The 16508-nt window shown below is 42.0% G+C and overlaps 1 protein-coding gene across 1 annotated transcript in view; it reads left to right on the top strand.

The window, feature by feature from the left end:
• LOC141148805 (glucagon receptor-like) overlaps positions 1–16508 on the top strand; it is a 178062-nt gene that overhangs the window by 91130 nt on the left and 70424 nt on the right. The window contains exon 3 of the mRNA XM_073636567.1: positions 12458–12554. Within this exon, the coding sequence (XP_073492668.1) occupies positions 12458–12554 (97 nt within the window). The remainder of the gene's footprint in view (positions 1–12457; positions 12555–16508) is intronic.

The raw sequence follows: 16508 nt of genomic DNA, 5'->3' as shown, positions 1-16508 counted from the left end.
ATAATTTGCTGTGTGCTTCACATGCTGCTACAAGTCTTCTCCAGCAAACCATTTCAGCAGGCAGGCTCACGGAAAATGGGACTCATGTGCACTGGCAGAATACTTGACATGTAGTATTGATTAAAACATGAATCTGGCTGCTTGGATGAAGTGGACAGTGCTATCTTGTCGTGTTTTTGTTTCATCAATTCCATTCCACACAAGCTTCAAACATATTTTCTTAAATGGATTGAAAAATAGATGCCAAGCACATGGGAGAATGTGGCTGTTAAGAAGAATGTGTATATACTGTATATAGCAGTATATACAAAATAAGTCTGAGGATAGATTAGGGCATATCTATCTATCTATCTATCTATCTATCTATCTATCTATCTATCTATCTATCTATCTATCTGTCTATCTGTCTATCTGTCTATCTGTCTATCTATCTATCTATCTATCTATCTATCTATCTATCTATCTATCTATCTATCTATCTATCTATCTATCTGTCTATCTGTCTATCTGTCTATCTGTCTATCTGTCTATCTATCTATCTATCTATCTATCTATCTATCTATCTATCTATCTATCTATCTATCTATCTATCTATCTATCACCCATCTGCATTTTTATCAATGATTTACACATGCCAGAAACAGAGAAAGATACGTTTTCTGTTGGTTAAGCTTTTAAGTAAGCCAACATAGCTGTATTGTGTATTAAAATAATTTTTTTATTGGTCTTATGTAATATTCAAATTTTCTGATATACTGAATTTTGGGTTTTTCACTAGCTGTAAGCCATAATCATCTAAATTACAGTTTTTCTCCATTGTTTTGGCTCATTTCTTGAAACAGAAATTACATTCTCAAAACTCTAAGTTCATTTGGCAAAACAGTCTTACAGTTCAGCACAACTCTATAACTCACGTGCAAAAGCTCATATCTCTCCCCAAACTGTTCATTCATGCTTCAAAACCATATTCCTTTCCCATATAAAGAGTCACTGCCCCCAAAATGGCAAAGATTCTTCTCAATTGCTTTGGCTCATTTCTTGAAACAGACCAGACGTTCTCAACTCTCTTGGTGCTTTTGCCAAAATAAACTGGATGGTTCAGCACAACACCATGGTTCACCTTCAAAAGCTCATATCTTTCCCAAAACAGTTCACTCATGTGTCAAAAATAAATTTCTTTCTCATTCAAATAGTCAGTGCCCCCAAAATGCTTCGTCCCTTTGGCATTGTGTAAGCACTGCAAGTCAAAATGTTTAGATGTTTTGTCTCTAAGGCAGAGGACCATTGAAATATCCCTCATGTCCACCTTTCAGTCTTAGCCCAGTCCTTCATTGACAATGGTTACTGTACAGTTTTTGTCTAGCTAACTGAATACAATTGTGTATAAAACTGAAAAAAAAGAAAAGATTTTAGGGTAAGAGTAGCCTCCAAGGTTTGACATCACACATTGCACTCATACTGCCAAGGAAAAAATACTTTACAGTATTGTAACCATTATCATTCACACACAAAGTAACTTCCATACATCAGAGTAAAAAGAAAATGTACACAGCATAATATACGGAAATATAAACACACAAACAAAAAACAAGGAAAATTACATGTAGCCGACAATGCTGTAAATAAAGCTGGAGTTTCACAACTACTGTAACATCTCTTCACTGGCCACCGTCCTCAACCTCCTGCCCATCCACACGCTGCTGTCTGTCTGGCCACAGATTCTCATCAACATTGCAGCGTATATCCTCCCTTGCGATGCAACGAGGGAAGAAATGGTGTGCATGTCCCAACCATCCCCTACACTGATCTCCTGTAATATCCTCACAGGCAGCGTCCATTGCATGGAGCAGGGACCTCTGATCTTGAGCACAATGCTCATACACTCTCCACCTCCAAGCGGAGAAAAAGTCCTCAATAGGGTTGAGGAAAGGAGAGTAAGGTGGTAGGAACACCATATCCATCCTTGGATGAGCAGTGAACCAGGCCCTGATAAGCAGGCCACGGTGGAAATTCACATTGTCCCATACAATTATATATTGTGGTAGGTGAGGCCCTATGAGACCTCTCTTATTTTCAGGGATCAAATCCAAATGAAGGCTGTCCAAGAAGATGAGGAGCTTCTGTGTATTGTATGGGCCAAGACTGGGGATGTGAGTGGCCACACCATTCTCAGAAATGGCAGCACACATAGTTATATTGCCCCCTCGCTGGCCTGGGACATCCACCGTGGCCCAGTGGCCAATAAAATTTCGGCCACGTTTTCGGCCCTTGGCCAGGTTGAAGCCAGCCTCATTCACATACACGAGTATGTGAGAGGTCTCGTTTCCTTCCAATGCCATTATTCTCTACAATAGAGTAAAAAAAGAAAACATCAAGTCAGTCATACAGAAGAGTCATACACTACAGTTACAGACAGTTACGTAGGAATGTTCTACACAAGTTCAATATATTACTGGCCAGTATTCCAGTGGTTCCACACCTGGGGTACATGTACCCTATGCAGAGGTACTACAGGGGGTATTTGACAGAAAGGGGAGGGGAAAAATTATCAATGAGTAGACTTACTGAAATGTTACAGTAAAACCCACAGTATTAGATAGATTTACATGGGAGGCACTACTGTAATTGCAGCTCTTTGACCCTTTTTCTTACTGTATTGTATGTTATATTCTTCAAAATAAGGATTATAATGATAATTGCATCATACAGTAAGCTGCAGTTTTTAGACAAAATGTTTATAAATCAGATACGTAAATCAAATACTTTCATACCTGGATTACCTAGATTCAGAAATCAGGTAAAGTGGGTACTGAAACCAATACATTTCGGGAACCACTGCTTATGGTAATTGTAAAAAGGTTATCTTGATGGACAACCAGTGACTGACTTACATGTACATACTGGTACCGCAGCTCTTTCACTCTGTCAGAGTTCCTCTCAAATGGTACCCTGTAAATTTTCTTCATTGTCATCTGATGCTTCTTCAATATGCGGGCTATTGTGGAGATGCTTATAGAGTGACATTTTGGAATATGGCCTTGTCTTGTAGGATTGCGGATCTGTCTCAATGTGATGGCATTATTTGCACCATGTTACAGATCTCTTGTTCTTGTTGTTCATTGAGAAGTTTTCCTCGGCCACCCGTGCCAGGTTGTCGTCCAATCCTAGACATAGAATTCAAAGGACAACACTCCATTCGTAATTTATACCTTATGTATTCCGTACAGAATGAGTTACCAATGTAATCGTATTGTTGTTTTACTTACAGTAACTTTACCACAATTCCAATGCATCACTGCACAGTGACTGGAATACTACTGTAAACTGTATCATCAATATTGTAGAAAATAAACTATTCCATAGTTTATTTTCTACAATATTTTTCTTGTCATTGTTAGTATCATACGTAACATCCCACTGAGGTAAGATACTGTAATACTGTAGGCCTATCACACACACACACACACACACACACACACACTAAATGAATACGTAAATGAGTAAATAAACATATTTGTTGCTCTATGCACAGTGTCCTGTCCTATACATTATATAATTCCATCATTGACTGACTACATACCTGTTTTCCCTGCGAAAGGTTTGGATGATAGAGAAGACTGTAGAGCGAGGCACATTAGGCTGCACTCGGCGACCTGCCTCTGCCATTGTGAGGCCATGGTTGATGACATGATCTATAATTGTGGCCCGAATTTCATCAGGGACAGCATGGTGTCTTCGTGCTCCTCTGCCTCTTCCCCCTATTCCACCACCACTCACCCTTACTCCTCTTCCTCTTCTTCTTCCTCGAGCAGGCAGTTTCCCTTGTTCATTTACTTGGCCAGGTGCCTCCATGATCAGAAATTGTACTGGTCCTGCATGGTCAAACTCTATATATACATGTTTGGCAGCATTTACAATCATGGACAGCACCTGTCAGGTAACTAAACATACTGTTTGATTGGTCATCTGAGACCAACTCCGACTCCTCCTTTGTTAGTCAAGTTCTAGTTGCACCTGACTATCAATTGCTGTAATCATTTTATCAAATGTTCCAAGAGATTCATATATGGTATTCATGGTATTATGTTCCTGAATAATTTTGACAATTGAACAGACTATTGTGCATGTGATGACTTAAACAATGAAATGACGCTGACACGTTTTGGAGAGAACAACCATTAGACTGAGAATTGACAATCAGTTTAGATCAACAAGATCTATTCACTTGGAAATTGTGCTAATGTAGGCTACTTGTACTTAATCATTTGAAAGATGTATTGAGACACTGAGACATGTACTGAGACATTTGCAATTTTGATGAAATGAATGAGAAATTCAATTCAGTTGTGAACAATTGCCAAGTGGTTTGGAGATTTGTCCATGTTGTTTTGAGAATGTCATTTCTGTTTCAAGAAATGAGCCAAAACAATGGAGAAAAACTGTAAAAGAAAGAAATGCTTGAAATATATCACTCTGTGTGAAACGCATCTATATAAAATATATAAGTTTCACTTTTTGAAATAAATTACTGAAATAAATTAAGTTTTTGATGAAATTCTATGAGATGCACCTGTGTGTGTGTGTATATGTGTATATGTATATACTGTATGTATATATATATATATATATATATATATATATATATATATATATATATATATATACACATACACAGAAAATGGGTTCAATTCTTATTTTACCCGGTGTGTGCGTGTGTGTGTGCGCGTGTGTGTGTATATATATATAATTTTTTTTTTTTTTTTAAACAAATAAAAAAAAAAAACAAAGTACACCGCATAAAGAAACAAACACAAATACAAAAACCTACCATAGAGCATACCTGAAAGCCATCATAACAATAAATTAATATATAACAGCCACCAAAAAAAGCATACCGCTAACTCTAAGAGCCTAAAGCCTAACTCAACACAGAGCTAATATGGTCTAGCCAAGGTGACCAAATTGCATCAAACTGCTTTAATAAGATTTTAAGAAAATAAAAGTTTCTCTCGTAAGAAACATTTATTATTAAGGTTCAATATCCAGTCAGATAGGGTTGGTGGGTGCTGGGAAATCCACTTTAGGGCAATTTGTCTTCGAGCTACTAACAAGTAATCCGCACTGGTGGCTTAAAGTGGTTCTAAAGTCAGAAGGTTTTTATCTTAATGCATTCTATAAATTAAGATAAAATACCTTCTGTGTGGAGAAGCTCCCCTAATACTTACCTGAGCCCATCTTGACCCAGCAATGTTGCACAAGAGTCTCGGCTGTCCTCATTGGCCGAGACAGCAGTGGGGTGCCATCGGGTGTCAATCAAAGTCAGTGAGTCAATGAGGAGAGATAGGGGGCTGCTTGTTGTGGGGGCACTCCGCAGGAGGGAGGGGCCAGGAGTGCCAGCGAGGGACCCGAAAAGAGGATGATCTGGGCTGCTCTGTGCAAAATCACTGCACAGAGCAGGTAAGTATAACATGTTTGTTGTACTGGAGTTCTGGTGTAGCTCTGCTTAGAAACCAATCAGCTTCCAGGTTTTTTGTCAAAGCTTAATTGAACAAGCTGAAGTTAGAAGCCGATTGGCTACCATGCACAGCTGCACCAGATTTTGCACTCTTCAATTTTAGTAAATCAACCCTATTGCATCCTGAAAAAACAAGTTGTAAGTCACCTGGGGTGTCTTGAGATTTTGCATATTTTTAAAGGGTGCCATGGCTGAACAAATGTTGAGAAATGCTGTTCTAAGGTGCCACAACCCCTCCAGAGAATTATCAATGTTCAAAGTCCTATTCTTAGTATATTGATGTCAAATGAACAGTAATCAGAGTATAATTGGTTATATAAAATCAGGGCAAAGTAATGCACCCAATTAGTGCCATTCGCAACCTTCCATCGTGATAGGAACTACTTTTGCCCCTTATTAGTACAGCATTGTATAATTAGGGTGATCTACATTAGAGCCAACGTTTCTAATTATGTCCAATTGCTCATCATAGTCACTGAATAACTATAATTATTCACTGGGTCCTGTAGTGTAGGAAACAATTTTTCCATTATAGGAAGTGTTAGATAATTAAATTTATTAACCTTCACCGTAACAGTGACTTATTCTGTAATGTGCATTATTGAAAGGGATATAGAGGGGTTTACTTGTGCATATAAATGGGATCAACACGACATAAGTCATTTTAATAATCTGTGTTGCTTATTTTTTCAAAACCTTGTTTATATAAGTTTTTGTCGTAATAAGTTATTTTGTTTACTTGTGCTGTATCTAGCTTAGAACTTAAACAGCCCAATCCAATTGTTGGGCTCTACCAACCCTGCTTCCCAACATTAGGTGAGCCACATGAGACACAGTGGTGGGTTGCAATATTGCAGAGGATGGGCAGGTATTTCCCTTGTTATTGAAGAGCCATCTTACTGGTTAGGTTAGCCTTAGAAGTGACGCACAATGATTAATTTCATCTATTGGTCTGCTCAGACTGACTGAAAACAAGCATCTTTGTGGCTTATGCTGTAATTGTTTTCATCTCAGCAGTTCAGCAGGGATTGTACTGCCTGATATACAGGACTTGTTCACACCATGAAACAATTAATTTCTGTGAGCCCTGTTAACACCGTACATCATGGTATGCAGAAATCACAGATCGATCGACGTGGTATAACAAGCCCACAGAGTGAATATCTGCAAAATTGTATATAAAATGTAGTCCTAAAACAAAGAGCATCATGGGTGCAGTAATAGAATGGCGTATGCTTGCATACCACAGTCTCCATTTGCTTACCTAGAAAGCCAACCAGTAACTTGTTCAAGCTACAGGCCTGCTTTCCGTTGAAGTGATTGGAAAGTGTAGCATGCATGTGGCACTACAGCTCCAAAGAGTTTAAGAAAAAAATCCACGTAGTGCACAGCAGGTCATCTAGAGATGACCTTGCTATGTATAATAATATAGCTGAGTAGAATCTATAATGAAAATACTGGAGTGAGCAGAAAAGTATAGGGGGACTAAAGCTACTTATCCTTTATTAAGATAGTTTACATAAGGTTGACCGTTTTCAAATATAGTACATCTCAAAACCATGAAAATAGCTGTATATCTACTTTAAAGTGGTTGTAAGCCCTTACAGCACACTTTTTACTACAGGTAAGCCTATAATTGGGCTTACCTGTAGCTACCCTGGATATCTCCTAAACATGAATGGTTTAGGAGATACCCCTGTATTTGCATGTGCCAACGTCATTGGCACATGCGCACTGAAGCAACGGCACGTACGTGCCGTTGCTTCAGTTAGACTGTGCCGTTACCGGCGGCTCCCGCGCGCATGTGCGGGAGTGATGTCATCACGGCTCTGGCCAATCAGAGTGCCAGAGCCGCGATACCTGGAAGTAACTCCGGCAGAGATGTCGGCCGCCGGAGCGGTGTACGAGGACGGCTGCAGGGGCTTCAATCTCAGGTAAGTAATTCATAATGAGCTAGTATGCTAGGTTTTTTTTTTTTTTTTTCTAGCGTTTACAACCACTTTATACTGTGATATTGAATGCACACTATGGGGGATTTACTGAAACTGGAGTGTGCAAAATCTGGTGCAGCTCTGCATAAAAAACAATCAGCTTCCAGGTTTTAGCCTAGGTTCACACTGAATGCGGGTTAGATTTCAAACTGGCAATGCAGTCCGACTTCGGGGGCGATTTGACAGAGATCTGTGAAAGATGTCTATTCAAATCGCCCCCTGAAGTCACCAAAAGTAGTACAGGAACTACTTTTGGGAATTGGTGCAGCACTGGCTTTGCGTTGATACTGACGGTGCCATTGCTGGCAATAGCCGCCGATTTGGCATGCGATTTGACATGTCAAATTGCATGCCAAATCGGTCCAATGTGAATGTGGGCTGAATGTCAAAGCTTAACCACTCTCCGCCCCCACTATAGCCAAAAGACGGCTACAGCGTGGGCTTGCCGGGAGCCATCATATGACGTCCTCCCGTGATTGTGCTGCCCACGTGCCCCCTGGTCCTTCAGGCTCAGCTGATCACGGATTAGGGTAAAGGACTAATCACAGCGGCCCTTTACCACGTGATCAGCTTTGTCAATTGACTGATCATGGTTTTTGGCTTTTCTTTCCTTACGCTGACAGCGTGAGGAGAGGGGAAGAGAGCTGTTAACCAGCTTGTGTTAAAGGGACATCTACCCTGATAATCAGGGCACTGATTATCAGTACAGTCCCAACAGTGCTGCCAATCAGTGCCCACCAGTGCTGCCAATCATCAGTGCTGCCAATCAGTGCCCATAAGTACCGCCTTTCAGTGCCCATCAGTGCCACCTACCAGTACCTTTCAGTGTTGACTATCAGTGCCCATCAGTGCCACCTATCAGTGCCGCCTATCAGAGCCCAACAGTGCAGTCTCATCAGTGTACATCAGTGAAGGAGAAAAATTACCTGTTTGCAAATTTTTATAATAATAATAATTTTCTACATTTTTGGCCTTTTTTTGTTTGTTTAGCAAACAATAAAAAAAATGGTGTTTAAATACCACCAAAAGAAAGCTCTATTTGTGTAAAAAAAAATGGTGGTGACAGCGCTGAAAGCTGGAAATTGGCCTGGGCAGGAAGGGGCTAAAAGGGCCCTGTATAATGTGTTAATTGAACAAGGTGAAGTTAGAAGCTGATTGGCTACCATGCACAGCTGCACCAGATTCTGAGTGCTTCAGTTTTAGTAAATCTTCCCCTGTGTGGCCAAATTTTTAAGTACATCTGACTGTCACACCACTATCTGGTAAAACTAGGATAACCCCCGAACAAATAATTTGTTTCAGGTTCTTCTGGGCAATGTTAAATCTACAGCATACAAAGATATGTTAGACATTTATGCCCTTTCAAACCTATGAGAACAGTTTGGGGAAGACCCGTTTCTGTTCCAGCATGGCTCAACAACTGTGCACAAAGCTAGATCCATAAAAACATGAGAAAAAGAGAAAAAAACGTTTAAACCGTTTTGAAGAAGCACTATTGAAGTGTGAAACGCGTCACCTCTCCTGTGCCATTATCTTGGTGGCAGTCATCTATGACTTTAGTACAACAATAAATCTACGTTGGACCGATGATCTGTGGTGTGCAGCCTTTTTTCTCTTTCTTGTTGTTTTGGCGGCGAACCATGGCTTGCGCCCAGTGGATCCGGATTTATCTGATTGACATCACCTGCAGCGCCGTTACCTTTCCTTGTATCTCCATAAAAACATGGTTTGATGAATCTGATGATGAGGAAATTAAATGGCCTGAGTGAGTTCTGACCTGAACCCTACTGAAAACCTTTCGGAAGAACTGTACACAATAACAAAATCCCTCCAGAAAAAGCTAATTAGGACTTTTAGGGCACCACAAGCTTTTCACATCATATATAAAACATCATTATTTTTTTTTTTTTATTGTAACAATGAAAGATCAACATTAAAATCTTTCAAACATGTTGCCAGTGTTACAGATCACATAATCCATTATGCATATCATAACAACCACAACACTACCTGCCTGGAGTTTGCATGTTCTCCCTGTGCCTGCGTGGGTTTCCTCCGGGTACTCCGGTTTCCTCCCACACTCTAAAGACATGCTGGTAGGTTAATTGGATCCTGTCTAAATTGGCCCTAGTATGTATGAATGTGAGTTAGGGACCTTAGATTGTAAGCTCCTTGAGGGTAGGGACTGATGTGAATGTACAATGTATAAGTAAAGCGCTGCGTAAATTGACGGCGCTATATAAGTACCTGAAATAAATAAATAAATAAATAGATAAGCCACTCAAAGATTTTATAAAAAAATGAAGAAGTAAAGATGAAATATCCACATTCAATGCATTTCACAGGTCACTGGGCCATCTGCGAAGCGCGTTGAATGTTTCATCTTTACTTCTTTATTTATGATAAAATCCTTGAGTGCCTTATCTACACTTTGTTATGATATGCATACATGCATTATGTGATCTGTAACATTGGCAACATGTTTGACACATTTTAATGTTGGGTTTTAATAGTTACAGTGATAAAAAAAATGATGTTTTTTATATAATGTGCAAAACTTGTTCCTTAAAAATGCTAATATTAGTAGCTTTTTCTGGAGCAATTTTGTTTATAAGTACATAATTTAAGGACATGGTACCTACCAACAAGGGGATTTAACAAGTTTATTACCCTATTTTTTCTTCTCTTTTCTGTCTTTGGGAAGAACTGTAATGCTAATTGTGAGTCAGGTCTTCTCATCCAACATCTGACCTCACAAAGTTCTTTTGACTCAATCGCACAAATTCCCACAGACACTATCCAAGATCTTATGAAAGGCTTTCCCATATAGGTGGATGCTGTTATAGCCACAAAGGAGGGTCCAACTCTACAATAAAGACTATGGTTTTGGATTGGGGTATCCAACACCTCAGATAGAAATTCACAAACTTTTGGCTATATAGGAATGATTTTCTAAAACTGGTGTCCACAGAACCTGGTGCAGCTGTGCATAGTAACCAATCAGCTTCTAACTTCAGCTTGTTTAATTAAACTTTGTCAGTAAAGCCTCGTACACAGGATCGGATTTTCCGCAGACAAAACCTCAGACTTTAGTCCAAAGGGCATTGGTCAGGAACTTGTCTTGCATACAAATGGCAAGGAATTGTCGGCCAACAAACACGAACGTAGTGACGTACTAGACTTACTATAAATATACGATAAAGAGGAATTTCAATTGTCATGCGCCACCCTTTGGGCTCCTTCTGCTAATTTCGTGCTAGTAGAAGTTTGGTGAGTGTTGATTCGCACTTTTCATTTTGCGCTTTTCAGTTTGTTTCTGAACAGCCGTTCATCAACCAGCTATGTTGCTGAATCGGAGGAGATAACATATTATTTATTATTGGCCTTGGAGTTATTTGTTTGACCCAAGTCCAGTCCAGGAACAGGAGGAGGAGGATTTCTTGGACCAAAAATTGGTTGATTTATTAATCGTGACCAATTATGTCATATGCCTTTGCTACAGGAGCTCCAGGAGTATAAACCAGATGAATTATCTCCGGATGACGGACCCCTGCTTTCACCAACTCTTGGCATTGTTGACCCCCTATATTAAGAAGCAGGACACATGCATGAGGCTTTTATTTTATTTTTTGGTTGAATAAAGATTTGATTTGGTATATATTCTATATTTTTGGATGCATAGAATGCACTTTTTGGTTAAGTTCTATTGGCAGATAGCATGTCTAATTTTATTTGTTTTCCTTTTTTTAATGCACAATAAAAAAATTGTGTAGAATAATACTTGGCTATGTGTTTTACTTCAAATGACAGTTTGCTAGTAAGCAGTTACATTTTAAAAAATACAATGTAAAATGAACAAGGGACACCAACATACTTGTATCTTTGATATAAAAAAAACTACAAGATAATGGTGTTGTGGTAACTTGACCAAAAAAAAAAATATTATTCTTGATATCACTAGAAAAAAAAAGCCTTTTTAAATACGTTTGGCAGAACTCCGTCAGTATCACCAGCAAAGCAGCTTCATTATTATCCCATTAAAGAAGAGAATGTGTGCTGCATTTCGAGATCTCATAATTTTCCGCGTCACGAATGTTAATTCTCCATTACGAAGGCTAGTTTACAAGACCGACCACTTCCAGCTCGTCCTTGCTTCTGAGTTCCGTGTTTGTACTTTGGACTTTTGTCCGATGGACTTGTGTACACACGCTTGGAAAATCCGACAACAGACAATTGTCCGTGGAAAATGTATAAACCTGCCATCCAACATTTGTCCACGGAAAGTTGCCCAACAATTGTCTGATGGAGCGTACAAATGGTCGGATTTTCCGCCAACAGCCTGTCATCACACAATTCCCGTCGGAAAATCCGATCATGTGTACGAGGTTTAAGGATATGTTCACATTGGAGGCGGGTTTGAAATCATGCAAGTTCAGCTGAATTTGCACGATTTCAAACCTGCATTTCATTGCGAGTCGGGGGGGGGGATTTGAAAGACATCTGTGTGCCTTAATGCACAGATGTCTATTGAAATCGCCCCCAAACTCACCAAAAGTACTGCAGGAACTAATTTTGGAAATCAGTGCGGCGATGTAAAGTCGGCGTCACACCGATTCGAACGGTGCCGGCAATAGGCTGCGATTTGGCATGCATTTCGACGTGTCAAATCGCATGTTAATTGCCCCGATGTGAACGGGGGCTAAAACCTATAAGCTGATTGGTTATTATGCAGAGCTGCACCACATTCTGTGTGTATCAGTTTTAGTAATTCTCCCCCCTAGTGTATAGCAACTGGGAGAAAAAAACAGGTCTCTGTTTTTGTAACTATTAATTCATTCATTGTGGCACAAAATGTGTGTATACAGGAGCATACGATCAAGGTCAATACTGTACATCCAATATATGAGAAATGACAATGCTCTGACTTCTGACTTTTATTTGTCCTCTACAGAGTGTTGCTGGGAAAGTTCTGGAGAAAACAGTTGAAGAGTGGATGCGATATAAAGAAGATTGCTACCAATGGATGACAAGCACTCCGCGTCCTCTGGGTTAGCTGACACCACTCTTTCACATGTCTTTTTGTCACTTAGAAGAAAATAGATTTGGAGCTTGGTGGTTTATTATTTTCTGTGACTGGACAATAAAGCATACAGAAACGGTTTGACATAGCTTTGACCTGATTGAATTTTTGTAATTCCTTTATTTTCATAAAGAGTGCGTTTAACATTCAACACAGATAGCAAGGATACATATTGAAAATCAGGCATGAGAAACAAACAAGGTCATGAGATGGTGTAAACATATCAGATACTCCCGCTCCGCATAGAAAATAAGGCACATGAAAATAACTATACAGTATAGAAATACTATCGGTGTGCGAAGCCGGAAAAGCATTCTAACAGGTACTTGCGTGACCTAAAACTGGTGGTGACGTATGCTAGGCTATACAATACAATAACATTTTTAATTTTTTCATTTAAAATTTTAACAGTTGTTTGGGAGGCACAGCAACCCATGAGCCAGGTGGGCCCAAACATGGGACACCTGAAATAGGTAATGCACATCAGGATATTCACAGGATCTAGTCAAAACAGCCCATGATGGGTAAGCTCTATGAGGAGAGGATGTGTACCGAAGGGAGAAAAGGAGGGGATAGAGGGTCTGAATAACACCAAAAGCGGGAAGGGGACAAAGACAAGGGGAGGAGGGGGGTGAGGTGAGGGGGAGAGGAAAGGTGGAGGCATAGTGGAGTGTAAAAGCAGATAGCCGAGGATAGGAGAAAAGTAGGGTAGAGTAAGGAAAGGTAGCGTAGTGCCCCCCGACTAGGGAATGAACCAAGCCTAATGGGTCAGCAACCTCACGGACATAAGCGTCCGTGTAAATGAAATGTTGCCAGGGTCTCCAGGTCTCCTCCCTGTTGTGCAGGGTGGCAGTTAGATCCCCCATGTCTCTTAGTTTGTTCACTTTAGAAAACCACAGGGACTTCGTCGGTGGGTTCTCCGGTCTCCAACAGAGGGGGATGCATGCCTTGGCAGCATTCAGTAGCTGGATGGTGAGAGAGGTCTTGTATTTCTTAATGGTTCGTTTCGAAAGGTGAAGCAGGCAGGCCGCAGGGTTTCCCTCCAAAGAGAGGTCAGTCAGGTGTCTGATCGTGCGGACCACCTCCAGCCAGAAAGGGCATAATTTGGGGCAAGCCCAGAAAATGTGCAGCATCGTTCCCTCTGCAGTGCCACAGTGCCAACAAAGGCTAGAGACCTGCGGGAAGAAATGGTGCAGAGTGGTTGGTACTCTATACCATCGGGTCATAATTTTGTAATTTTGTAGCAAGTCTCTTGGATTCTGGTGGCTGTAGAGGATTTCTGTGCAAAGTGGAGAATCTTCTCCCTCTGGGAGTCAGTGAGTTAAATGCCAAGCTCCACTTCCCACTTAGAGATGAACCCTTCCGCTGGTTGAATCAAGGAAGAGTAGATAAGCGAGAGACTGTGCCGTACTGGCTCCCCGCGGTGACATATGCGTTCTAGTTTAGTAAGTTGGCAGCGTATACCCGGGGTCCGCAGGCATTTGCGCAGAAAGTTGCGCAGCTGTAGACTGCTCCAAAAGTCCAAAGGGGGGTCTGTAGGAGATACCCCGGCTTCAGAGGAAAGTTGGCCATTGGGCCCCAAAAAGTCACATAAACGGAGCAGGCCACCTGCTGCCAATTGCTTGAAGTGGGGATTCTGAAGGCCAGGCATAAATTCTGGATTACCCAAAACCGGTGCCATGAGGGAGGGTAACAGGGACACCGAGGAGTGCCGAAGGGGCATCTCTGGCCACTGATAGTGTGCTACCTAGTGTGGGGTGGTCAGCGAGGTCCCTCGGCAGAGGTGTGGTGATCCAGGGACAGCTTTTAGCTGTGTCCCCGGAATCCTCCGTTTCCATGGTCACCCAGTGCTTTGCCTCATCGTGGCAATGCCAGTCCACCAACCTTGTGAGGTGAGCCGCCCTGTAATAGGCTTTTATGTCCGGGAGGCCAACCCCACCCCTACTTTTTGCTAGTTGGAGGAGTTGATGTCTAATGCGTGGCTTGCAATAGGACCAGACGAAATCACGAAACATAGAGTCGATTCGCTTGAAAAATACTAGAGGTAGATGTATAGGAAGCGCCTGCAGCAGGTATAGTACCCTTGGCAGCAGAGTCATCTTAAGGGCATTGCAATGTCCAAACCACGTCAACGTGAGGGAGTGCCAGTGAAGAAGATCCGCCTTAAGGCAAAGGAGTAACGGGGCCAAATTTGCCGCGTACAAGTCAGCAGGGTCTGGGGTGATATCGACTCCTAGGTATCGGATTAGTTTGGTCACCCATCTCAAAAGGAAGGCCGATCGCAGACGTTGAACAATGTCCCTACCCACCGTTATATTGAGAATGGAGGATTTGGATAGATTAATTTGAAAGAGGGAGAGAGCGCCATATTCCCGAAGAGATCGAAACAGATTTGGGAGGGAGGTAAGCGGTTCCGTTAAGAAGAAGATTAGGTTGTCCGCGAATGCGGCCACCTTGTGGGACCCTGAGGATTTTTGGTATCCGGTGATGCCCGCGTCCGCCCTTATTCTGCACAGGAGGGGCTCCAGTGACAGTATAAAGATCAGAGGAGACAGGGGGCAACCCTGCCTTATGCCATTGCGGATGTTGAAGAAATCAGACCTAATCTCATTAACTTTGACCTCTGCAGTGGGACGAGAGTAAAGAGACAATATCCATCTCAGCATAGATGACCAGAGGCCAATGTATTCCAGGGTGGCTCATATAAAGGACCAATCCATGTGGTCAAAAGCCTTCTCCGCATCGGTAGACAGCAGGAGCAGGGCCCGTTTTTTGATGTCCTGGCCGCGTGGATCAGGTTCTCGGATGGTGTTGTCCCGAGGCTCCCGTTGCGGCACAAAGCCCGCCTGATCTCTATGAATGAGACTCGGTATATGAGAAAGCAGTCTGTTGGCCAGAATTTTGGCAAACAATTTCAAGTCCGTGTTTAAGAACGCTATCGGGCGGTAATTCCCGCACCGTAGCGGATCTTTCCCCTCTTTAGGGATAAGGCATATATAGGCTCTCAGAGTGTCTACCGGGAAAGAATTGCTCCCCAGTAATAGAATTGAGGGCAGAGACTAGAGGTTGCGATAGCGTATCAAAAAAGGTCTTGTAGTACGTCGGTGTCAAGCCATAGGGGCCGGGAGCCTTCCTCGGCTTTGAGCTGGCTAGCGCCATTCCCAGTTCAGCTGCAGTGATGGGCTCCTCCAGCTCTTCCAGCACTAGGGAGCGATGGCATGCCTGAGGCAGCTACATACGTCTGGGGGGTGGGGCTGTTGTCAGCTGGGGAGTCAGCAGCGGGGGGTTTGTTAAGATTATAGAGACCTTCATAGAAGGAACGAAAATCCGTCGCCATGTCTGTCGATGTACTGTATTCAGCTTTTGTCCAGAGGAAGCCAGGATATGAGAGATGTACGTTTTCGTGCGCGGGCCTCGCAGAGCCCTGGCCAGCAGTGACCTGGGTTTATTAGAAAATTCATACATGGTGCGATGCGCCCAAGCCAATTTTTGTTTCGTTTTGTGGAATAAAAGCGAGCAGAGTTCCTCACGGGCTTTAAGGAGATCCTGAAAGGTTGTACGCACCAGACTCGCCTTATGCGAACATTCCAGGCTACGTATCAGGGCGAAGAGTTCTTCTGCGCGACAGGTTCTCTCCCGCTTAAAGCGAGCCCCTATTCTATTCAGTGCGCCCCTGACCACCACCTTATGAGCCTCCCAGACCACAAGGGGGTTGGTGACAGACTCTATTGATGGAGAAGTACTCCCACAGAGTATTCAGTAGTTCAGAACGGATTTCCTCCGACTGAAACAAGGCTTCATTTAGTCTTCAGGATGAAGGGAACTGAGTGATTGGCCCCAGTTGGAGTGTCAGGTGGACTTGCGCATGGTCTGAGAAAGACATGACATCGATGGAGGTGGCCACTACTCTGGTGAGGTCTTT

The sequence above is a fragment of the Aquarana catesbeiana genome, linkage group LG06 (genome assembly GCF_042186555.1).
Source record: "Aquarana catesbeiana isolate 2022-GZ linkage group LG06, ASM4218655v1, whole genome shotgun sequence".
Lineage (NCBI taxonomy): Eukaryota > Metazoa > Chordata > Amphibia > Anura > Ranidae > Aquarana > Aquarana catesbeiana.
The sequence above is the reverse complement of the archived record's forward strand: the minus strand, read 5'-3'. Positions and strand labels throughout refer to the sequence as shown.